The sequence below is a fragment of the Ostrea edulis genome, chromosome 7 (assembly GCF_947568905.1).
Source record: "Ostrea edulis chromosome 7, xbOstEdul1.1, whole genome shotgun sequence".
In the NCBI taxonomy this organism is placed as follows: Eukaryota; Metazoa; Mollusca; class Bivalvia; order Ostreida; family Ostreidae; genus Ostrea; species Ostrea edulis.
The window spans coordinates 20,383,170-20,410,776 of NC_079170.1; the positions used below are offsets into that span (position 1 = coordinate 20,383,170).

General features: G+C 34.9%; 1 protein-coding gene across 1 annotated transcript in view; it reads left to right on the forward strand.

Annotated features, from left to right (window-relative positions):
- Positions 1-27,089, forward strand: part of LOC125655511 (complement C1q-like protein 4) — a 215,811-nt gene extending 188,722 nt beyond the window's left edge. The window contains exons 2-3 of the mRNA XM_048885841.2: positions 24,058-24,177; positions 26,596-27,089. Of these exons, the coding sequence (XP_048741798.2) occupies positions 24,058-24,177; positions 26,596-27,005 (530 nt within the window). The 3' untranslated portion in view covers positions 27,006-27,089. The remainder of the gene's footprint in view (positions 1-24,057; positions 24,178-26,595) is intronic.
- The last annotated feature ends 518 nt before the right edge of the window (positions 27,090-27,607 follow it).

Genomic DNA, 27,607 nt, shown 5'->3' on the forward strand with positions numbered 1-27,607 from the left:
GCATGTTAATTATAAACATGGAGACCCTGGCCGAATGTGTGAAACGTATGGTAAGAGGCTGGGGTACTCGCTGATGGCTCCCAACGGATGGTATTTTCAAAATGTGAGGCATATCTTTTAACTCTCTTTATGGCACGTTCACATAACGTTAACAAATAATGCATATCCCGTTAGGTCACATTCAAATGTTGAAGAATTTAACATATGTCGTTACTTCACGTTGAAGTATCATTAAAGAACGTTGCATGAGCCGATATGACATATGAGACACATTCGTTCAGTAATTCCCGTGAGATGTCTGCAAATATTACAGATTATGATGTTAATTCGTGTTGTCAATTTTCAATGTATCTACTGACGTGTTTCATACCGATTGTTAAGCCGTTCTTGGCACACTGATTTGACTGCGGATAACTCCGTTTACCTGGTCAGGACATGGGGCTCACGGCGGATGTGACCAGTCAACAGGGGATGCTTACTCCTCCTAGGCATCTGATCCCACCTCTGGTGTGTCCAGGGGTCCGTGTTTGCCCAACTATCTATTTTGTATTGCTTGTAGGAGTTATGAGGTTGCTCACTGTTCGTTATCTTCACCTTGCATCTACTGTAAGACATTTCTTTTGTGTGATTTCTAATCATTAATGATGGGTAGAAATATCGAATCTCCTGTTGAACAAAATGCAAATTTTTGTGTGCTACATGTACTGACAGTCACATATACAACGTATGTGCATATCTATGTTGTGTCTAATGATTTCAGGGTGTTCAATTTAGATTATACGCTGACATATTTGTCACTTATTTAGGCCCTATCTCTAGGCCTAGGTGTCGTACGTTTGTGTTCTTGTACGTGCAGTATGGATCATGGGTGTTGTAATGTAATTTTCTTTTATCTAAAACACTTTTCTGGCCGCACTGATGTTTTGATTAAAACGACTCGGAATGTACGCGGTAGTTACATGTTGTTAATACTCACATCAGATGGCTCTACCGTATTGTTAAAAACTAGCAGGAACTAAAAATTACCAAGGAGGCGAGGAATACAGAATTCGGGTGTTTTAAAATGTTCAAATTTCCCTAAACTTGGAACTTGAGCATAGGCTAGCATTCTCTGAATGAGCGTTAAAAATGTAAAAATCATTCTGATCTACATCACTTTATTCCAACTAGATCTGGCGACATAATTTAATTTTTTCATCTATTGTGACGTCATGTCAGTGACGTAGGCTATGGATTTAGTAAGCTTCATAGTAAAGTTAGGATTTTTCTAACTTCAAGCCCCATCCCTAAAGCTTACGTCAATCAATGAAAGTGGTGTTTAGCTATTTGAAGCTTTAATGTTTTAAACAGTTTTTCAAAAACCAACCTGTAACATTTCTTGAAATGGTAGTTTAGTAATGTAAATGATGAAAGAAACATATTTGGAGATAAAGGAATTTTAGACACCATTTTCCAATATGCGTTTTTTCAAGGTTTTTAACCTAAAAAGGGTCATTGGGCTCTCAAATTATCCGATACCCTATCTACTTCTGATGTCAAATGATAGCTGGGGTGTAAAGGTAAAACATATTGAAATGTTTAAAAAATCTGAAGGTTTTTGAAAACACAATTTTCCGGATATGGTAGGCTATGATTAGTCAAAATTTGACTACTATGCGTGCAATTTCATCACCTTGAAACCACGAACACGGTTCAGTAGAGGAAAAATTATTGAAAGAAACATATTTCTATCGTTTAAATAAAAACAGTGCATTAAAATGTATGTATATTAGCACTGCTTATTTTAAAGTTATATGTTCTATTTTTAGGAGTGGATGTACTCTGGGAAAGGCCGCTAAACATATTTTTCTTTGGGAATTTGGTCAATATACATGCAAATTTTGATAGAAATATGTAGGTTTTTCAATACTAAGATGTGGTATGGGGAATTACCTTATATTTAGTAACAATGTAACTAAAACTTTAATTATTGTTTAGTAGTTTAGTAAATTATTATTTATCTGCTTCCAAAGTAAGCTTACTTTTGAATTTTGACCCATGTGTAAAATAATATTAAGTAATAATGATTTGAAACAATTTTACAAAGTAACAAACATAAAGTTTTACTGTAATGTCACATATATCCAAGAAACAGGAAACAGCTGCATGACTCATCTCTATCTCCTGTATGTATTTAAATGCCGATAATGGCACAGTGGAATCTCTGGGAACACACACACGTTAATAACAATCATATCGACCAAAGAATGTCGATGTAACTGGCGCTGTTTCATGTCTAATGCAGTGAAAGAATGTAAAGGGTGTTAAGAAAGTTCGTTCCATGATTCACAGCATGCCTAAACTTATTTATAAACAAATCATATACAAGTTTTTATGTTTTTAATAACCAGACAGTCCACCTTTGTGTTTCAATACATTTTTAATTCTCTTTGGCATTGAATGGATTAAAGAAATCAAATGTTTCTGAGGTATCTCCCTCCATGTACGTTGAAGTCGGCAGCGTAATTCGCTCATTGTTGTTGGGCGCGGATCCTTGTAGGCCTCGCTGTTCAGAATACTCCAAAGATTTTCTATACAAATTAGGTCTGGGAGATTGCCTGGCCATTCTTTGTTCGAAAGTTATGTTAATTATTTTCACACCAATTTTGTGTTAGGAAGGTAGTGTGAGGTGTCGTTCCATCTTGAACAAACTTGGCGTGTCCTGGATATTGAACCAACTTTCGTTCGTCAATCCTACCACTATTTTTTGTCGATTCAGAGCAGGTTTTAGTTCTTTTTGAAGAATTTTATTCACATAATAATCAGCATTAATAGTTTTGCCAGCCGGAACAATGTGAAGTTTGGACAAACCCTGAACTCCCATCTCACCCCATATCATGACTTTAGCGCTTGACTCGACACAGCTTACGCCTGGAACCTCATCTGCCTGGGACCCCCATTCAACATCGTCCTGTCGGTTCGGAACATGAAGCAAATATTTTGTAGATTCATCACTAAAGATGTAGTTTTCCCAGTGTTCAGCCGTCAAATGCTTGTTATCACGAGCACATTTCAATCTCTTTTGTCTCTGTTTTTTTTGTCAGTAGTTGATTTCTCGATCTTTTAAATGCCTTCCGTTTTTTACCTTTTCGCAAATAATTATAAACAGTTACGTGACTTATACTAAAGCCTAAGTTCTTAAGTTCCTTGCTGCATTTTCTTGTTGATTTTCCTTTTTTGTATTTAATGTTCTCCACTTTTTTCTTTACTATCCCCACTATTTTCGATGGCCGACAGGATCTCGGTTGATCGGGTAGTTGTTTATTTTGCTCTCGCCTTCGTCTCCACTTTGTTACCCATCGCCCACTTTTACATAGTTGCTTAGCCACATCCTGCACACTTAATCCTGCATCTAATAAAGCCAAAGCTTGAACTCGTTCATTACTTGTATAGATACTTGTACAGGATGTCTGCTTTTTCAGCGAACTTGGCATATTTATTTCATGACGTAATAGACATTATGTTTACATCACTCCATAGTAACACGAGAGAGTGCACATAGGGAAGGATAACTACCGATATAATGAAAAACAATTCTAAAGTGTTACCAGTAAAAATTTAAAACAAAAGTATTTCGTTTTTCTATTTTTTTTTTTTAATTTACAAACGGATCGAATTTTCTTAACACCCTTTAGTAATGGTAGACGGTATTTTTCATTTGGCAATATTAATCCCATCAGAATCTGAGGGATGATGGAAAAATTAGTTATTAATAATGGAAGATCCAATATCTACACGTACATGTAGAAATGTGAAAATGGTAGAAGCATAGGACCTAGAACAGATGTACTATCATATAAGTATTTCCACTGATTCAATACATAAGAACATGTCATGGGTATGACAAATTGCTAAATTGAAGCAGGCTACTGACAAATAAATTGATCTTTGAGGGTTTCAACATTTTTATTAAAGTCAGCATTTTGCAAGTTCTGCGGTCGTTATAATGAGGAACAAGTGAAAATAACGAAGAATGGTGAATATTATAAATGACATAAACGATACAAAATTAAGAGAAGGGCAAACGCGAAGCATGCTGTAAGAAAGATAAAGGTAACGAACAGTTATCAATCTCATGAATCCCATTAGTAATACGAAATAGATAGTTGAGCATACGCGGACCCCTGAACACACCAGAGGTGAGATCAGGTACCTAAGAGGAGTGAGCATGCCATGTCGATCGGTCACACCCGAATTGAAATATTTCTGGATAAATAAACCTTGTTCTCGAATTACCCGGAACTGGATATATGCACTTACCAAAAATGTTATATTCTCTTTATTATGTAAAATCAACAACACAAACCCCAATTGTATTTAGACAGTTACGCTGTCATACTACATGTATCATACAGACTGCGACAAAGTTAACCCGTGCCAATCAGGATGTCTTCCATCTGGAGATATATCGGAGTCGAATATGTTTACTGTATTGAATGCGTAACTGGTAAGGATGTCTGCAACCAACTACTACAGAGAAGTGTTTATAAGTGATATGAAAAAGAGCTAGTTAAATATGCACATTCTACTTCTTACAGTAAAATATGTAATATAATTTTACTTATTCTGACTGGATATTCAGTTGTCATGGGAAATCTACAGGTGGTTTTCTGAAAGAATGTAATGAAAATAAAATCACTAATTCATCGAAAACAGATGTATATACATGTATTATGCATTGGCACGATAGATAAATTGTTATTGTCACTGTTAACTAATGAAATCCTTAAAAACCTTAAGAAACTAATCCAGAATGTTGGTAATTTATGATAAGCTAACCTGAACTTTTGTGGTTGTAATTTTTTTTAATACCATTCTCTGAATATTTACTGAAATTATTCTGGACAACTGGAAATCTAAGAAACTGTATGAATTAATACGTCTAATCGATATATCCTAGTAAACTCGAAATATAAGATACCACAGCCTTCCACGTCTGCTTTGTTGTAAGCATTCCCTGTTGACCGGTCACATTCGCCATGAGCCCTATATCATGATCAGGTAAACGGAGTTATTTGTTGTTAAAATCAGTGTGCCACGAACAGTATAATAATCGGTATGAAACGCGTCAGACAGCATCTAACCTAATGATAGGCTGCATTTGCAAACTCGATGGTTATAACCATCCTAGAATTTTCCAAATGATGACTTTAAACGAGACTGTTGAAACTCCTGTACTATTAACTTGTTTTTCAGTCACTTGCCTCGATTTCAAAAGTGGTCATACGCAAAACAAGCTCTTTCGTATCGAATCAGTTAAAGAGATATAAACACCATATGCAGGTGATAATGCAATATTGCTACATAAATATTTGTAGTTGACGATCGAGAAACTGAAATCATCCCGTTTGTCATAGAGTTCAGTTGTTAGTTTACCGTTAATATATACTTTCAATAAAATATCTAAGTGTGGGGCAGAAGCGGACGTGTCTGTGGTGCCTTTATTTCAAGATCGTATGGATATATCAAATTGACATATGAATGAAAGTTAATATTGTTAATAGATACAACCTCGTAGATATATCTAAATGTCAAATTGAAGAACATAGCAAGATTATTTTTTTCCTCTCACGTACATGTTTTTGAATAAATTCTGCTTCATATGAATACAAAACAGGTGAGCTAACAAAGGAGCAAAATTCATGCCCATAGGAATTCCGACAGACTGTTGGAAGACCTGATCACCAAAGACTACAAATATATTATCAATGGTGAACGCTAGCATATCTTTATTTCAAGTTCAGAATTTCATTTGACCTTGATCATAAATGGGGTGAATCCGATTCCCCTATTGTCAGTTTCCCATATTGTGTAGCAATATTCCAATATCACCTGTTGTTGTGTACTACTTCCACTGAAACTGACACATGTGACATAGATTGTTCTAGAAAGCTCGATGTTTACTTGTTTTGTATCAATCGCAATCAGTTGACACCTCTGACCTAGATCGTTCTAGAGCCTTATATTATTACTAGTACAAAGGTGATGTAATAGTTGCATCATTGTCTTTCAAAATTGTACTAGAAAATTCATTCTCATTATGAATACACTGCAATTCTTATGATAAAAAAAACCCGACAGATTAAAACAGCTCTGTTTAGACATTTTCTATGCATTTTGAATTTTTATCATGCTGGGACCTAGGAATTTGAAATTATGCCTACAATTTTTGTGTCTGTAGATTCTGTTTGGATTTATTGTTTAACTACCGCAAGCTTGTATTCTGCGATGTTACAAGTTTCTTTCAATAATTCATCATAAATAAATATTATTAATTGTCTGATTGCCTTTGTTAGTAAACTCTGTTGCTATATAAATCAAGGGTAATTCTGACCCATGACACTGTATACCATGTCTAGGGATCTCTAAACTGATTCGAAACTCGAGAGTATGTTCTTGCGTAAGATATGTTTTCTTGATTCAAGCAAGCAACTGCCAAACAAGATTATGTTACAGGGGTTTAAACACTCTCGTTTAAAGTCAGCATTTCGCACTTCTCCTATGCTCCTAATCCCACTTCTGATCTTAGTGTACCCTACTCTTATTTTTGTGTTCTCGTTAGGATTGTTGAGACCGAATCTTGTTTGTTATCCTTAAATATTTATTTACTTATGCATAGCTCTTATCCTTAGACGAATTTGACCCCACTTTCTGGCACTCTGTTTCCCCATAAAATAGCTCTTACAATATTATTATTATTTCGGATTTCAAACATGTTGGTTGAGCATCACTAAAGAGACATTATTTGTCGAAATGCGCATCTGGTGCATCAAAATTGGCATCGTACAAGTTTCACATTACTTATGGTGATCATGTTTAAAAGTTAAGTAAAAATGTTGACAATAGCAATATTTTTTCTTGAATGCCGTCACCCGAAAAAAATAGGAAATTAACTATGCCTCATTATTGTTGCAAATGAGAGTTAATGAGAGACTGGTGTGTATCATATCAAAATGTCGTACTGAATCGCATTGTTTTTTCTTGAATTTGAATTGCCAGGAGCAGAAAGATAACAAATAAGCTATGATTCATTATTAAAATACCCAGTGAGAGACTTGAATGAACAATATAAATATGCCTTGGTTCAAGCAAATGTTAAATAGAGAAACATTCCGTACTGTTATTGCAATTGTGATTTCTAAAAGTAGGACTTTCACTTATTTTCTAGTACTTAACGGAATAAATTTCAGTGTAGTGCATTTGACAGCTTGTTGTGGATTTCAACACGATATTTAAATACATCGACGACATTCTTTAATTTACAATATATATTTCCATCCATGAAAGGTAAAGATAACAAAAGCTGATCAATCTTATTACTCTATAATTTTGTGTAAGCAATACTAAAAGAGAGTTGGGTAAACATCGATCCCTGGATACACCAGAGGTGGTGTCAGATGCCTAGGATAGTAAGCATCCCCTGTCGACCGGACACATCCGTCATGAACCCTATATCTTGTCCAGGTAAACAAAGTTATTCGTAGTCAAAATCAGCGAGCCAAGAACGACATAACAATCGGTACGAAGCAGGTCAGACGCATTTGACTCAATGATAGGTTTTATTAGCAAACCAGATCCTTATAATAACCATAGAATTAGCAAAAAGCTAACTTTAAACGAGACTGTCGATTGGATATATTTCCGTGAACTCGAAGTAAAAACACTGCCGAATCTTTCAAATCCGCGTTATGTTTGGATTTTCCCCTGAACATAAAGGTTAACGGTAAATTAAAACTTTTTTGATAATCTTCCGATACAGATGTAGCAATATTCCATGATTACCTGCATTTTGTGTTGTATATCAACTGGTTTAATGCGTGAGAGTATGTTCGGCAGTGAATAAAAAAAACAAAAACTCATACAAGCTACTGGCAGATGGATTGATATTATAGTGGTGTCAACAGTCTAGTTAAAAGTCAATATTATAGTAAATTCTATGGTCATTACGATATTCCTTTTTTGTCAATATGACCAGGTCGAATGCTGTTCGGCGTGCTTCATACATGTACAAGTCATAATGGTGTTATTTACCTATTGATTTTGACTGCAGACTGTTCCATGTATATGTAATATATAGATTGGGCTCACGGCAGGTGTAACCGATCAACACGGGTGCTTACTTCACCTTGGAACCTGATACCACGATTGGTGTTTCAAGGAGTATGTGTGTACCTTATCCTTAATTCTGTATTTTTATAGGAGGTGTGGTCATTCTCTTCTCTTTTTCATTTCATACATGATGACTGTCATGTTGACTTAATGGTAGAGCGTTCTATTCCTGAGTATAAAGCCAAAAATTTACATTTAAAAGAGCTAGTAATCCGTGTGTGCGGTTAGATTGGTGTTTTTGTGCAGTTTGAAATGAAAGTTTAACCTTCAGCTACCACGGAACAGGTCGAACACAACTGATTTCTTCAAATTTATTATTTAATCGTAATTGTGTTTTCCGTTCTTGCACGTATGATAGTGTCTCCCTTCTGATGGATTTGGTTCGGTATGCAAATGACACAAAATGCAGAATTAATCATTCTACTTCCAATAGCATCGTATTGTTTTACATGTAGTAAATAAGTGTGGATGATATTTAGGAGATGCTGAAACTCATTGATTCAACAGTTAAATGAATAGATTACCAAAATGAATCAGACAATTTATTTTCAATGGTTTTCTGTAGATGAACTCAAGATCCTTGCTTGTCATGGTGTGTCTGTTCTCGCTGGTGTTTGCTGACTATTCTGTCTAAGACATAAGTGCTTGTAAGACACGCATTGGGTGCTCAGGATGCAGATCGGGATGCAAAGCCAGGGGATACCGCTCCGGAACCTGCAGATCCTCATTTGGTTGTCCACGAAGTAGGAGATACATTTGCAGATGTGTGGGGTTTCCTGGATGATGTAAAAATACATTTTTAATTCAAACAATAAATTGAAAGTAATGCAATCATCAAAATAGTCATTTATACTATAAGGTTTAAAAATGTAAATGTGGTACTGCAGTATGTCGTAACAGCACATGTAAAATTCTGTAATGATACTTTAATGTGAGGTAACGGCATATGTAAAATCCTTCAATAACATTTCAACGTGACGTAACGGGATATATAAAGTTCTTCAACGTCATGTAAATATGTCGTAAGGAGAAACCAGAAAATGTGTAATGAATACGTCATGCCTTTTGAGTATACCATTCATTAAGACGCATAAATGAATACCCCAGTCGTTAACCATCAATTTTAAACTTTCTGCCAGAGTCTGCATATTTATGACTACCATACAAATTCATATTAGTTATCTTATGTCGAGGAGGCTATAAAGTTTGCAAAGAAATAGCGCATATTACTATTTTACAATGGAGATCAATGGTCTATGAATTTCATGTTGTGATATAAATTTCGGGGAAAAGGCAGATATGAACATTCTTGATGCAGCAAAGCAATGTGTTACTGTGGATATCGGGGTGATAACATTAAAACCGGAGCTACTGTACCAAGTCATCGATGTCACATTTGAAATATTTCAAGCGAAGAAATATTGAATATTAAGCACAGAAAATTATTACACTTTATTTGGATACCACTTCCCACACTTCACTTAAGGCAATTAGGGTCATTTAAGAGTTCATTGCTATTTCCGTGCTTTATATAAACTATTTCAAATGTAATATGTACCTTGTATGATCCTTTTAAATATATGTTAAACAACTGTATCCGATTTCCATTCTCAATGACCGTGTAGCGTGTGACAGCGTGACAAGAATTTCATTGTCATCGAAAGCAAGATTGTTTTAAGACTTGCCTAGATGGTCGAGCGGTTACGTGCTGCTAGGAGATTTGGTTCTGCAGGTCGTGAGTTAAACTCCAGGTAGAGGCGGGAGTGGGTATCCACCTAAAGTAAGATTGTCGGTGCTTGATATTAAATATGTCTTTACTTAGGGCAAATATGTGCATTCAAGAGTTCATTGCCATTTCCGTGCTTGATATAGAATATTTCAAATGCAATGTGTAACTTGTATAATGCTCTTAAATGTATGTGACATAAATATCCCATTTTCATTCTCAATGACAGTATAGCTTGTGATAGCACGGCAAGAATTCCATCGCCATCGAAAGCAAGTTTTTTAGACTTGCCTAGATGGTCGAACGGTCTAGTGCGCTGGTTACATGTTGTTAGGATATTTGGTTCCGCATGTCGTGAGTTCAACCCCGGGTAGGGGCGGAAGTGGGTATCCAATAAAGTGAAATTGTCTGTGCTTGTTATAAAATATTTCTTCACCTAGGGCAGTTATGTTCATTTAAGAGTTCATTGCCAGGGATAGGATTTTTCAATATATGTGTTTGTACATACCTTACTCGTTTTGATTGTTATGTACTTATTTAATAAATGACCATTTGTTCATTATATATGGGATTGGCTTATTTCGGGACAGGTGTCATAACTATTCCCTTTGTCCAGTTTTTATTGGTGGAAGAGAGAACCCAGATACATTGTACCTGGGAAGAAACCATCGACCTTCAGAAAGTAAACTGGAAAGCGTTTTCACTTACTGGAGCGAGCGGGATTCGAACCCGCACCGACAGAGGTGAGAGGCCGTGTGATTTTGAGCGCGATGCTCTAACCACTCGGCCACGGATGCCCAAAGTATATTGATGTACATGTATATAATTTTATGACGTCATACATGTAGAAACTTTGAAGGAAACTTTGCCACGTAAATCATGGCAGTAAGCAATAAGATGCACATATACACGTAAAGTAAAAATTAATTGATCTAAACTTATTCTAAACAGTTCAGACTGGGTTTAAAATTTTGAATAAAATATTTTCCTGTTATTGAAGACTGGTTTCTCAATAAATTTAATAAACCAATCATATGTGAGAGAGAAGCCATACTATTTGGTAAATACGATAATAGAAACTTATACAAAGTACAAAATTTACTAATACTTATTGTTAAGTATTACATATTTGTAAGTAGGTATAAACGGGCTCCAAAACTTAATGTTTGTGCTGGCAAAAAGCTTATCATTGATAGATTTTATTTAGAAAAATCTATGTTGCTAAAAAAGCTGTAAATATACTGAATATGAGAAATACTGGCAGAATATATGTGATTTGCTTTAAGTATGTACAGTTAACTGATAACAATTGCTTTTTATGAAATGATTGGGACTGATCAGTAGACCAGACAAAATTCTTCCCCTTACTCCCTTTATGTAAAACTTATACGGTACCAATTTTGATGCACCAGATGCGCATTTCGACAAATAATATCTCTTCAGTGATGCTCAACCGAAATGTTTGAAATCTGAAATAACTATGAAGCTTTAGAGCTAAATATAGCCAAAAACAGCGTGCCAAGAAAGTGGAGCCAAATTCGTCCAAGGATAAGAGCTATGTATGAGGGAGATAATCCTTAATTTTGAAATGAATTTCTAAATTTTATAACAGCAATTAAATATAAATACTACATCGGAGAGACGGGTACAACATTGCGAGCCAGAGTTCAACAGTCTTGTTTAAAGTCAGCATTTCTCAAATAGCAGTGTCGTTATGATGAAGTAGTGTGCCAATAAAACCTATCATTGGATCATATGTATAACATGTTCTTGTGTATTGAATCAGTTGAAAGACATAAATAATAGTACAATGCGTGTTATAAACTCTACGTATGTACCTTTTTTCACTCTACTATATGTAAAATTTACCTCGACTCCCCCGTTTTTGGTCCGGCTAACATTGCCAAATCAAAAAACTGCCTACAAATAATACATTGGTTAATTGAAAGGAAAAGGAAAGTGAAATTGTAGAGAAAAATAACTCTGATTATTACAATACAAGCAAGCGGATATAAATATGGTATTACACCAAAAATGCGCTAAAGATTTAATTGTCGCATTGATTGTAACTACAGATGACTCCGTTTATCCGCACACTGGTGTGTTCACTCCTCCTAGGTATCTGATAAACACTTGATCTCACCTCTGGTATATTCAGGGTACCATGTTTACCCAACCCTTTATTTGGTATTCTTTATAAGAATTATGAGATATCACCATTTGAAGTATTAACTTTTTCGATAAAAACCTCCAATATTAAATAAATTGCTGAAATGAAGATTTTGTTAAGAAACGGTAAACAAATTCCCTCACTGACATCCTATCGATATCGTGTATGTTCTCCTTCCTTTTGGCTAAGTTATTCAAGAATTCCCAATCAGTATTCTAAATTAATAAGAAAAATATAATCGACCCCTCAGCATCAGATTAATCTGATTACTTTGTAATTATATACATACAGACCTTTCTGATCTTAATGGAATGTGTGAAGACTGTGGTACTCAGTTATAGCTCCCAATAGATGCTATACTTTAAACACATGGAATATTTATAAAACATTTTCGGGGTTCTCTCTATGACACATTCACATTACTTTAAAGTATTAAACATAACCCATTAATCAAGTTAATATGTCATTGAAGGATTTTACATATCCTCTTATATAACATTCAAGTCGCATTTAAAGTATTTATAAGAGTTGTTATGACAGTCATATTTGCATGCCGTTCAGTGATACAGTATAAATGACTATTTTGATATGTACATTACGCTCTATTTATTATATGTAGTGTTAAAGGTTTTTTTCCACATCAACCACGACTCCCTATACATCCGCACCAGAATGTGCTTTTTCTTGGACAATCCGTGGAGTATCTGCAGGATCCAGTCCAGTAACCCCTGGCCGTACATCCCGATCTACATGTATAACACCCACGGAATGTCATACAAGTTGCCTGGCCTTGGACAGAGTAGTCTGCAATCATCAGTGAGGACAAACACAGCAGGATAAGCAAGGCTCTCGAGTTCATCTAAACAAAATCATTAAAATCAATTAAAATTCATTTTGATAACTGATTCACTCGACATGGAGAATTTTGAAGGATTTTTTCCTTTCAACGTTTCCTACATGTCATATACACTGATTTGACCACATGTACAGGAAATATGTATGTTATAGGGAATAAGATAATAAATATTACCCTTTGCATGTCAAAGTAAATTCATTGAAAGGTAAGAGTTGCCATCAGCGCAAGACTGGGATACATGAAGATAATAGCTAACGTATGATTGTGATGGAATGTTAACAGCTATAATGAAATTCGTTTTCTTAAGTCTGTTTCTTAGTAATTAAAATTTCATTTCAAACAACTGATAACCCAAGCGCAGACATTCATTGTGGGATTTTATACGAGGTAAATAAAGTAGTCAGTAGTCAAATTCAGTATCCAACAAACGACCTAATGATTGGTTTGTAACCCACAGAACAGCATTCGAGTTAATAACCGATATTTACAAAAACACGATTATCATAATGACGGTATAATTTGCTAGAATGTAGATTTTAAACAAGACTATAAACACCACTGTGCTATCAACTTATTTGTAGAAGTCTGCTCCGATTTGATATTGCAGATTGCGTATGGAATCATGAAAGGTGAAGATAACGAAGTGATCAATCTCATAACTCCTATAAGCAATACAAAATAGATAGTTGGGCAAACACGGACCCTTGGACACACCAGAGGTGGGATCAGGTGTCTAGGAGGAGTAAGCATCCCCTGTCGACTGATCACACCCGCAATGAGACGTATATCCTGAATAATTCATCATTTGATATATAACACCATATCCAATTGATATTGGTATATCACTATATATATAAGGAAAACTGACGATAGAGAAACTGACGTCATTCCGCTTATCATACAATTCAGTTGTTAATTTGCCTTTAACATTTATGTTCATGAAAAAAAATCCAAAGTTAGATGTGGAATATAAGTCTGTAGTAGTTGTTTTTTTTTTTTTTTTTTGTATTTTTGAGTTCAGAGATATGAATGTACAGATATATACATGTAGAGAGATATGCATGTACAGAGATATGCATATATGAAACCAATGAATGAAAGTAATGATTGTTAATAACAATGCAATATATTGTATCTAGATGTCAAGTTGAACACAACAGCAAGCTGTCAAATTCACTACACTGAATTTCTTATTGTGGTATTTATTTCCTTACAATTTTTTTTCCTGAATTGATTGTTATCCTGTTTTGGAAAACTTTGAAGATAAAACAATATTATGTCATTAAAATCATTTTGCAATTTCATGACAAACAAAGTAATGGGTAACTTTTGTTGAGTTCATGGCGATAGGCGATATCGTTTTCAGCCATAGCGTAAATAACAGATTAAAGATGAAACCACTTAATTTAGTAAAAACCGTAAAATCTGACTATAAAAAAGTTATAAAAGAAAATCAACAAAGTATTTTGTTTGCGCTGTATTTTTGTTTTTGATTTTCCGTGCATTGCGCGATATTTAGTGGGCGTGGTATTACAAAAAATAAAATGCAAAGAAAACATCCCATAATTCAACTTATTTCCTGCTCAGTTTCCATGGTTTTGGTCTCAGTTTCTGTCTCAAGTTAGACAATGCTAAATGAGCTAAAACTAGCTTTATGGCACACCAAAAGTTAATCGGTCTAAGTTGAGTTTAGAAAGTGAGATTTTTTTTTTTAATCTCAAAAGTGAAATAGCTAAGTTTTATGGCCCCGGAGCCTGGTCCCACCTCTGGTATACTTAGGGGTCCGTGTTTGCCCAACTCTACAATTTGTATTCCTTAAAAGAGTTATGAGATTGATCACTGTTCGTTATCTTCATCTTTCATTGAATTGATAACTATTTGTTATCTTCACCTTCCATAAACTTACCGGAATGGAAATAAGGAAAACATAAATGAAACCTGACTATACTAGGGAGTAAATCCCACTATATACATGTAACCAGATTTTTGGGGTCAAAGACACATTGTGAAGACATTTTTGGGGGTATTATATGACCAGCAGTCCAAGGGAATGTTGGTTAGCGAAAGAGGCTGCTAGACAGTGCTGGCTGTCTTAGTCATGTTATGAATTGATCACTGTTCGTTATCGTCACCGTTCAATGGGTAATTAACCAACAAAGCTCTTGTTACCACACTGAGCAGTCGTCGGTCTAAATTCGAGTGAGAAATGACTGCACTGCGAACTTTCATCTTTGCTTCCATGAGACCCGGTCATTTGTTTCACCCAGTGTACATAGTAAAGAAAACAATACAGTGCTGAATTGAATTTCTCGTAAGCTGAAAACCAGATTTAGGCGAACAGCTTCAGGGCACCCTCAATCAGTTCTTCAATCATTCAACAGCTTTATCCCCAATCTTAAATCTATAAACATTTTAAAGCTTCCGTACTAGATTTGTAAGACTCATCCTGAGAAATTCCCATTTTGCATCAATGTACTTTAGAATGACAATAATTGTTTCAATGACTTTTGATTTTCCAGGTTGACACATATTTGCGTACCAGATAATTTCATCAAAAGCAATATGCATTTGGGAAGACCTTAATTCCCTAAGCTCTTAGAAGCTTCAGTATCAGATGCTAAAGCCCCAGTGTGAGAACTTCCAAACATAGTATGTTGAAAAGTTGTTTCCATGGCATGATGCCCTTCTTAAAATACTATGGTGTAAATTTTTCTACCTTCATCTTCTCCTGTGGTAAGCCCTTAACATTTCTTGCATGATCTATGACCTTTTAAACATTGTATGCATGACATGTTAAGGGCTTGCCACAAGGAATATATATGCAATTATGAAGGGATTACTTGAAATAGTCAAGGATGTTTTAAACAGGTGTTCTTGAATGTTAAACACCAAGGTCACCTGGTTAAAAAGTTTGGTACGAAATTAAGGAATTTGTAAATGAGATATGCGACCCCTATCACTCACCATTCATACGTTATGACACATATTGAAATTTCTGACAGAGCGATAGAAAAAACAACATATATATATACCCGTACTATAATAGCAGGGATACAAAAAACTTGAATCTATACAACGTGGAAAAAGTTTGACAGACAGCAATGCTCTTAATTGTAAAACTCGTGCACAATTACTACATGTGATCATTGATTTACGTACAATTGTTCTTGATATCAACTATCGACAGACAAATATGTTTTCTTTGTCACGTCTTCTTTTCGTCAAATTTATCACACTTTCATATTCTCTAGCACCATTGCTTCAATTTCAACGAAACTTGGCACACGCTATCCCTATGTATAGGAATTTCAAGTGTGTACAAAGGAAGAAACACCTTCGCTTCCTAAGGGAGACATTCAAGAAAAGGGAAATGTGAAAGGTAATGAAAGATAATGAAAGGTGGAGATAACTAACAGTGACCAATATCATTACTCCTAAAAGGAATGAAAAATAGAGAATTGGGCAAACATAGACCCCTGAATATACCAAGAGATGGAATCCGGTGCCTAGGAGGACGGATCATTCCCTGTTGACCGGTCAAACCACCAGTTGGCCCCATCTCTTGATCAGGTAAACAGTGTAATCCGCAGTCAAATCAGTGTGCCAAGAACGGCCTAACAATCGGTATGAAACACGTCAGACAGCATTTGACCCAATGATAGGCTGCATGGTAAACTAGATCATTATAACGGCCATAGAATTTGTGAAATGCTGACTTCTATCGATATTGTTTAAACCCCTATAACATCAATCTGTTTGCAAGTAACGTGTTTCGATTTAAAAACTTATCATACATATAACAAGTTCTTGTGTATTGAATCAGTTGAGATAATGTAATATCGCAGCATAAAAATGGGAAGTTGACGATGGAAAAGTTCATCTCGTTTGTCATAAGGATGTGTCGAGTCGACATATTTAGCAGGGAATTAGTTTGAATAATTATAATTTTGCCTGTAATTTATCCTTCGGTGCCAGTTGATGTAAAATTCATGTGATAAAGCTATGTACTGAAGGATAAAATAAGAATTGGTATACTGTCTGATAAGATAAAATACCAGAACAAAGTGTATAACGAGCATCTAGAAACTTGTCACTTTGCGCAACATTTAGCCTAAATATGACGGAAACTGAAAAAGACTTTGACGGGGATGAAGATATGATATTATGCCGAACTAACGAAGGGGTAAATTATGATTCTGATAGTAGTGACGATAATATACGCCTAGTAAATTCTCACACAGAACATTAGATATGACGGAACACCCGACAACACAGACAACGTGAATACCAATATAAAATCAGCAAAAGCCACCGAGGACAACAAATCAGCAAAGTACATCATGAACATAACAGAATCAGCGAATGGCACACGAAGAACACATAATCAGCGAAAGACATCATAGAGAGCTCAGCAACAGGCATGTAATGTATTTCTCAAACGGAATATCGTAACCATTAGTTCGTATCAGATCTCTGATTGAGAGTTGCAAAATATGTATGTCTGTTTACTTTCTGCTTTTCATTTTACGCTGCATGCGTTATTACTTTGCTTCTATGTTTTAAGTTTAGTTTAATTTAGCCCATTTGTGATATGTTTCCATGCGATAGTTTAGTTAACCAAGTCAACTTGGGATATATTGTCTCTGTTTTCTTGTTGTATAGTCTATTGTCCACCAATATGTGATATTGTTCTATAAATATATAAATTAATATCAATCAATAGCAACTAAGAATATTTATTTTAGACAGCAAGACATTTCTATTCAAAACTTTTTCTAGCCAGATTTCTTTAAAATGTTACTCTCACATGGAATCGAAACAGTTTTAGAATCGAGAAAGGCTGCTAACAAACACGTTGATGGTACATTTCAACAATCTCATTTCGCAAATTATATGGTTACTATATTGATCTAGTTTGTCAATAAAAACTATCATTGGGTCAAGTGCTATCTGAAGTGTTTCATGCTAATTGTAAGTCTTTTCTTGGCACACTGTTTTGACTTCGGATTACTTCGCTTACCTGATCGAGATATAGTGCTCTCGACGGGTATCAAGATATATTGCTCTCGGCGGGTGTGACCGGTCGACTGGGAATGCTTACTCCTCCTATGTACCCGATCCCACCTCTGGAATATCCAGAGGTCAGTGTTTGCGCAACTCGTTATATTGTATTCCTTATAGGAGTTATGAAATTGATCTGTGTTCGTTGTTTTCACCTGTCTTAGATACATGGTCTACTTAAGATTGACAGAGTGTTTCTGATCTAATCCAATTGTTGTTTCTCGTTATTTGCTATTTTTAAAATGTTCTATGTCGGTCAAGAAGCTCATTGGAGCTAATGTTTTATTATTGTTATGACATGCTGCGAGTGAGTCTCCTTACTTTTTAAAGTGGTAAATATTGGAATGGGTGTGTTTTATTTTGTATGCACAAAGTAGAATATATGTTTTTGCTTGTTAGTAATGTTAATAAAGTAACAAAAATTAATTAAAACAAGACAATTTTTTTTTACTTTTTTCTCATTTTACGACATTCATGATGACGTTACGATTGTAAACAAACGCGAGCTCGAAGATACGCGCACTGTTCGATGTCTATTATAAAGCAGTCCAGAAACATACACATGTGATTCGTTGGAAGTAAAAGGAGAGTTATAGATCAGTCTGCATCCGATATTCTCACAAATGAGTTACAGGCAAAGAAAATGACTGACAAGTAGGCACAACCACACACATGGTGACACAGTACATGTACAGTACTGTAGATCTACATAGTGTCAGGCGAGAGGGGAGAATGGAAAAATGTTAGCAATGTGGTAACCGAATCAGAGGCTGCTGATATAGTATTGAATGAATTTGTGCTTCAATATATAAAAAAAAAATTAGTAAAAAATATCTACAAACTAAGTGGATTTGTACCTAAATTGATATGTGATCTTCCCGATCCCGCCTAGTCGGTTATGAGCGAATGTCGCTTCTAACATTCAATGTATCATTATCGAAGCATCATTTTGATTAAAAAATGTAATATATATTATTGTTTTTAAAAATTGCCAACGTATACATCGAATTTAATTCATTAAAAAAAATTCAATGGGAAAAGGGGGTTTCTCCCATCTAGATAATTATGTGCACGAGCATACATTTCATGAACAGTAATTTATGCTTAATGAAATTAATAAATAACATTTTGCATAAGAAATTATTTAAGGAATGACTTTAATTCTGGGGCAAGCTGTACGAGTATAACCTTGTTTGGGTCAGTTTACGCTTTATAATCCCAGAATTAAAGTTATTCCTTATAACTTAATGCAAGAGACGAAGATGCTAACCTTCGCTTATCAAAATGTACATAAACTCGGAAAAATACAAGTCAACTAAGCCGCGCAATGATTTACTTAGCAACAGCGACACGAAGCGTCTAGCTGCGAAGCCGATGGTCGCAATATTTTATCTTAGTTCTACTGAGCCTAGCCATTTATCAAAATACTGTATCGAAAGTGAAGTTTATCATGATAGAAAATATGTGTAGACTATCCATGTAATGCGTATTTCGCTGCCCGTTAGAGATAGAGATCGACTTTGAAGTCGCTCATCTCCGACAGATTTAGAAAATACGAGAAAATGCATTGTTTAGGCCTACCCAAAATAAATCTTCAAATATCAGAAAATGCAATAATGTATGGCTTTCAACTCTGTGGAAGCTTCTACTAGATGAAAACTTACCCTTGTATGCAATGTTTTCGCTAATAGTAAATCCGACACAAGAAAATATGTAAGCAAGTAACAAATAGCAATCGATCCACATGTCAATGTGTCTGACGTCATGTGATAAAATGTGACGTATGAATTTTTCTTTGCTTTGTTGAAAGACGGATCAAGAAATGAAACAACGCACCCCTCCTCCCTAGTAAGAAATGTATTTCAAAATGAACAGGGTAATGTTTACTTGGCAAATCATTAATTTGAATATAATATCTTTGTTTTAATCTATTAATAGTATTATTCGACCATACATGTTATACATGATACAGAGTAAGATGTTTTACAAAAGTGATTTGCCTTTAAGTATTCCTATATGCTAATATTGACAACGAGAAAACAACATGTGTATGAAATTGAGGTATCTTATTGTGCAAGTTGACTTTCTATTCCATAAAAGGCTGAAAACAGTGCTGCGATGTAAATTTAGAGAGAGAGAAAAAAAATAGTTCCGACATCTGGTTGTCAAGGGGGTGTGTCCCCATACCAAAAGAGGTTATACAGAAATAACTTGCTTTCCTCAATTGAATTTGACCAATCAGAGACAAGGATACAATAAGAATTAAATTATTTTTGAGTAACAATTGTTGATCAAGGCATTACAAAAATAATCCCTGGCTAGACAAAAAATGGAGTTCGTTAAAGTTGGTGTATTAGCAGTCTGGTGGTAAACCTAATACAATCTTCTGTTCTATTTTAAGAATTTACAGTATTAATAGAAATTGAATTCAAATATTTGCTTTTTAGCTACATCCATTTGGTAACCACAGTGAGAGGGATGAGCCATGCTATCATATGAGCAACCATACCAGTTAGTGGAGATTTCTTCCTCGTGGCCACATGGAAGTTGACTGTTAAAAGTGTTTTCTTTATAATAACTCAAGTACTTTGTATTCTATTCAAATCAAATTTGGACATATGGATACGTAAAAGGAATGGAAGATGTCCTACGAAATTGGAAGTCAGAAGATCAAAGATCACGGTCATAGTGCATGAAAATTAGAAAATGCTGATGCAGAGGCATATGTTTTACACATTGTTTAGTTATAAATTAATTAGCATTGTATATATGCATATATTATTTATGTTTTATAACTATTTATCATATAATGAAGTGAATATATATTAGAATTTGTATTTTAAATTGAAGAATACACATTTTATAACAAATCAAATATTGTTATTGTTTAGAATGTGTGCCAGTGTAAGAAGGGGGTGGGGAAACAAAATGACTCAAACATTTGTTCCAATGTACACTACCCCACAATTATTTTTTTTTTTTTTGCACCAGATGCGCGTTTCGACAAATAATGTCTCTTCAGTGATGCTCAACCGAAATGTTTAAAATCCGAAATAACTATTAAGTTTTAGAGCTAAATATAGCCAAAAACAGCGTGCCAAAAAAGTGGAGCCAAATTCGTCCAAGGATAAGAGCTATGCATGAGGGATATAATCCTTAATTTTGAAATGAATTTCTAAATTTTATAACAGCAATTAAATATGCATCCGTATTTTCAAGCTAGTAACGAAGTACTTAATTACTGGGCTGTAGAGACCCTCGGGGACTAACAGTCCACCAGCAGAGGCCTCGACCCAGGGGTCATAATGTAAAACTTATACGGTACCAATTTTGATGTACCAGATACGCATTTCGACAAATAATGTCTCTTCAGTGATGCTCAACCGAAATGTTTGAAATCCGAAATAACTATGAAGTTTTAGAGCTAAATATAGCCAAAATCAGCGTGCCAAAAAGTGTTGTTTTTTTATGTTTAAATGTCTTTCTGTTAAAATGGTTTATCTAAAAAGTTTTATACTTGTGAAAAAATTCAAACCAGGAAAGAACTTCATTTTTAAAAAGCCTACCATATTTTACATTATCTTATTATCCGTCGCGGTGCTGCGATAACTTGAGCAATATTTCATTAAACACATAACTATCGGATATAGCGAGTTAAAGGTCGTTTTTGAAAGTGGAAGAATTTGGGGGAGGGGACACAAAAAAGGTTGTCCTGATATTTGTCTGAAAATTCTTAGTTAGAAAGAAAGGCAGTTGTCCAAACACCATCATCGTTAGGAGGTGTGTCCTTGAGCACATTCAGTACATAAGTTCATTCCATCTGTCCAACCTTGCATTACCACTACGATTCACCGCCATCATTAAAAGTTAGGTGTAGAAATGTGGTAATAACGTTACCAGTATTACACACGTCAAGATAAGTGGGAAAAGGAAGTAGGACCCCTCCCTCGTTGCTATATGTAAGTGTTTGGGGATTTATGATAATCAAGATACCATTTCGTAGCGGTCGATCTTTAGGTGTAGAAATGTGGTAATAACGTTACCAGTATTACACACGTCAAGAGAAGTGAGAAAAGGAAGTAGGACCCCTCCCTCGTTGCTATATGTAAGTGTTTGGGGATTTATGATAATCAAGATATCATTTCGTAGCGGTCGATTGATACAATGGCTCAAAAAATGTCACTAAGTAAATATTCGCATAGGGTAGAGGAAATAAGCGGCACTGCGAATATTTTGGTGCTGTCCTCTGCTACCAAACATCATAACATTAACTTAAAAACACGTGCTTATGGTTCTAAGGTATTCCCTTGCGACATTCGGAAAAATAATCTACAGTCAAATATTAATGAATCGTCTTTAGCCAGAAGTAATTGGTATATGGTGACGCATAATTTTTGTCATAGTCGCAATATATTCAGAATATATCCATGCGCTATAATTGTATCAGAATTCGTATTGGTGCGCATAACCAATTCAATACAAACTAGTTTTTTAAGCATGTGAAAATGATGTGTGAGCGTTTTGTATTGTACAGGTGGTAATAAATTCTATTTTTAGTTCAAACTTTACGTGTCTGAGTTCAAAATACTGCGCACCAATTTATGGATTTTACTGAAAACTAATAAAGTATGCATGTCTTACTAACCTTTGCACTAGAAAAAGCTAGAAACCCCGACAAAATCCTCACTCTAACCTTTATACCTTTACGGTTAGATAGGACAGTCTTAGGTAGATCATATCGATTAACTCCATGTAACAATATTTTTCCACTTATAATACTGGATACCTGGTGGAGATTCATATTTATCTTTTAAATGATTTCCTTGTTAAATACATGCAATTATACTATAAGTTTGCATCAGTATTCTTATGATCGTTTACCGTAAAAGTATTGATGTGTTTTATTATGGCTATTATCTTGTGTGCATGTTTATGAGTATGTTTTTTGTATTTTCTATAATTTGTTTTACTTCTATTTTTGAAATACTGATCTGTCAGAGAGCGACCCAGTTTTGCCTTGTGTTGAAATAAAAGAAACAAAACTTCTTTTCGGAAGAGCTTTAAAATTTTATAGTTCCGATATCCCGTACTGATCAGTCACATCGTTGCTAAGCGGACTGTAAACACACTGCTATTCGCATTTTCACCTCGAATACACAGACGTGAAACTCTCCAATGTTTAGTGTAATAAAATTGATTAAAAATGTCAGCGGCGTTTGAGCGTAATTAAGCTCAACATATTAAGCTGATCATTTGAGTTAACTATATAGATAAAAAAAATATTGATAAAAGCAAGGATGTTTGAGTCAGCTCCCATCTAGGAGTGTCCATGGGCTAAAATGTCGATAATTATTTTTCAGTTTTTCCAATGCCGTACTTGCTGAGATATTATTCATAAATATTCTATCACAATTCCAGATGAGTTTCGGTTGGCTTACATCAACATAAGTGGCGAGAATATGATGAAAATTTACGTAAAATAACGCACACATGAGAATTTTCTGAACAACATATTTTATCTATTTTGGAATATAAACAGTACGTCTTATTGAATTCTGTTTTTATTTCGAATGTAAAAAAAACACCTTTATTTACAAACACAATTTTTAAACTTCATTTTACACTAGAAATTCTTAATATAGCAATCTTTTGCAGTTTTAACAATTTTACCCATCGTGTATTCATGCTAAACCGCCTTCAACGACACTTATTTCAATGCCATATTTAGGGGACCGGTATACTATTAAGGTGGGCATAAATCGGTGTGTATGGACAATATACAAAGCTTTGTGGGGCATCAGATACGCCTCTCACGATAAAGGCCTTTCACTAGAGAAGAAACATTTATATGTTCATTGGATGAGTAATGGGAAATATGATACTCTACACGGCGTTCATTTGCGTGACTTCACTCTGTTCTAAGTATCTACATGTAAATGACTGTTGTTGTAACATATTGCTCAAAATAAATTATAAATTCGACAAGATAGATAGTTTTACACAACTAGTGTTACACTAACGTCAAGATGAAGACCGTGCTCGTTTCACTATTCCTATCATCTTTTTTATTTCTTTTTTTGTTTTGTCTTGTTAAAGGTGACAAACAGGGTGATGACAGACTGAAGGCCTTAACGTCTTTGATCTACAATAACGCGGAGGCCACAGTCAAACTGGATTCTACAGCACTGATAAAACTCATCCAGTTATCGACGAAGGGTAGGATATTGTTTTATTATGATTATTCCTTCATTTTCAATAAGAGTAGACATGTCACACAAGAAACAACCAAACCTAGGGAAGTTGCAATTGAAAGCTATTAAAATCGATGATGACCAGTCGTATCTGATGACACGTATGTGTGTGAAATATTGACGCCCTATGCACCTGTTCGCATGTGTCTGTTCGCTAAGATTCCATTAGCCACAATTCTCGTTGGCCCTATACCTCGTTCATCATGTATTACGTTGGGCCTATTGTATATAGACTATGTTAAAAGTTCTTTTGTTGTCTCTTATTTTGATTTATTGTTTTCTGTTTTTTTATTCATGTTTTGTCAATAGCAAATACCGAAACCCTTTTTTTCTGTACGTTCAATGAATAAATTGGTTAAAATTTTAATTCTGATTTTAATGTTTATTCAAGACGTAATTGGTTTGATTGTTGCTGATTTTGATACTGTTAATTATGTAATATTTTCCTTTCTTTTTTCCACGATTCTCGCTATATTTTGAAAACAATTAAAGAAATAGAGACGTTGATAGGTCCATTACGGAGATGAGCAGGGAATGATCACCGGTTTTATATTTGAAGAATATGTTCTGCCGATCTAAAAATGAATCATTTCAATCATCAAAATAACTTAGATTCCCCTATATTAATTGTTTCTTGTAAATTAAATTTTCATGAACTTGACGTATAACTGACAATTAATTAGAAAAGATAGTTTTTATATTAGCCTGTATTCTAAAATATATTTTTCATAATGAACAATTTATTTTCAAAAATATAAAATTCTAAAATGTTACTTTTGACCAAAGTCATATCGGTCAGGTCAGTGAGGTCTTTAGCAGGACAGGTATCTAGTATGAACTTATTTTCTTATATACTGTGCACTGTACAAATGCAACGTACAGCAAATATCGTGAAAATTCAATGTTTTATATATTCACCATAGAAAATAGTGCGAACGGACCTTGGGCAGAACGACGTCAAAGCAACGCTTTTTTAAGGGCAAACGAAAGTACAATGGACCACAGGTGAAAAAACATTGTCTGTGACCATTTTTCTAAATGTTCACGTGACCCCTGGGTTCCACGATTAAAGGAAATTATCCGTTTTCCACAACGAATGTGTCCTAGGTATTGTGATTCTAGATCTGAGAGAACATCTGCTAAAAACCAGAGACAATTTTTCTATGACAGTTCGCTTGACATTTGATCTCACAATCACTGGCAATGATCATTGTCTTACGTATTCGTAACATTGGTTTAAGTGAATTATAAAGTTTGGTAAGGTTTAAAAAAGCCTTACCCAGACAGAAAGACGTATTTGACCTTTTCACACCAGAGACACAGGATGACTCTCAGTTCATGTACTCACATTCATAGAAATATTATTATTCTAGGATCAAATAACTGAAATACCATGATAGCTATCTTTCTTACATATCTTCCTACATGTATATACATTGAAGATGACTCGTCAATTTTTACTTGAACTTAACCTTTTGACCCAAAGTCCAACAGGAGCTATATCCATACCATTAAAAGATCCTGCTTGAAGTAACATTTCTAGAAAAAAGAAAATAAGCTAAATTTGCGTTCCAGAGTTGTTTCCTTTATTGGTTTCCAGTGTCCTTTTGATGTAACCTTAGATCGACCTTCTGACCCCAAAACAGTAGAGTTGTCTTTGTGTTACATACTTTCATTTGTGCAATTCAAATTAATTCAACTCCAAGAAGTAATCATATGACAGCTTATGGTATTTAAAAACTTTTTAATTTGACGGAGTTCTATACATTTCCGGAATATTGATTGCGGAAACATTTTAAAAATATTTAAAAATGCAATTAATCAGCTTGGTAGTTCTAAATCGGCTCCGAGTGATGGACGACCTTATGTTTATTTCTTGATTCACTATATTCTTTAAAACTTCAAGTTAGATATCATCTTATATCGTGTTTTAGAATTGTGGTCGTGTCTTAGCATTGCAAATATCAGTAGGTACAGTGTATGTGTGTTGCAAATTTGAAAAAAAAAATTATCAAACTTTCTCTACTGATAGTCAGTAGATAGAGTTGCTTAATGTTTATATCACCATAATATCTCATTTTCTGACAATGTTTAATGCCCTAAAAGTCCATAATGAGGCCATACTGACCTACGTTTAAATAATCCCTCCTAATTCATCAACTGACATTGTTTGATGGTTACACGCCGCAATGTGCTCCAGATATGATTAAAAATATAAACAGACCGATAGACAAACCAATGCACGACATGCAAACCCAAATCATAACGCGGCTAGTCAAAAGACGGTGTAGAAGTACAGAACCATTTTATTGAATGCTATAAATATCGCAATTTTTTGTCAGAGTTATTCAAGCAATAAATGCGAGCTATGGTTGTCTTTCAGGTACTTTTCCAAACCGAAAACAACGAGTGAGTTTTTCTGTTTATGTTAAATCAAAAGGCCTGACACTTAGAGATGGTCAGACAGCAATATACGACGGAATCCTGACGAATGATGGAAACGGATATGACGACAAAACAGGAGTGTTCACGTGTCCTGTAGCGGGTACCTACATGTTTGTTGTCGATTGTCTCTCTCCTAAACCAACATGGATACATATTGTACTGAACAAGAAAGTCGTAGGATCTGTTCATATATCAACTGATAACCAAGGCGTATCTTGGCAGCAGTTAAGTAGAACCGTCATTGTAAAGGCAAGAAAAGGTGACCACGTTAAAGTAGCTAATGGTGGGAAACACGGCGTCATCCACATAGGCCACTACTCTGGTTTCTCTGGAACTTTACTGTACTGAAGAATTAATACATAAAAGAAATTGTAAATTACAATCATGAGATTTGTGTAATAAAGGATAAAATGCATTGGGTGAAATCATGAATATTGTTACCTTTGTTACTGGTGAGGCTGGCTTACAAACGTCAATATCCTGTTTATTATCGATAATTAGAAAATGCTGAGATGTAGGCCTCCATGTTCATTATAGATATTATTCTCACGAATAATTCTGTATCCAAAGTAGAAATCTTGGAAAGGTTAAAAACGTAATTAAGTGTTAAAGATGTTCTGCAGAGTATTTCGTTTCCGTGAAGAAAATTTTTGAAATCACCTTTAAGACACACACTGTGAACGTTCAATTCTGTTGGCCCAAACAGAGAAAAGTTTGATTGCATACTAATTCATTCTGACAAACGATCTTCTTAAACCTTACAAAGAATACAAAATTGAGATAAGGACAAACACGGACACATGAAGACATCAGGCGGAATCTAGGGCCGAGGAGGAGCAAGCATAACCTCTTGAGCTATATAAGTAAATAGATTGATCCGAAGCAAATTCATCATGCAGAGAACTGCCTAGCAGTTAGTATGAAACACGTCAGGTAGAATTCATCCTAAT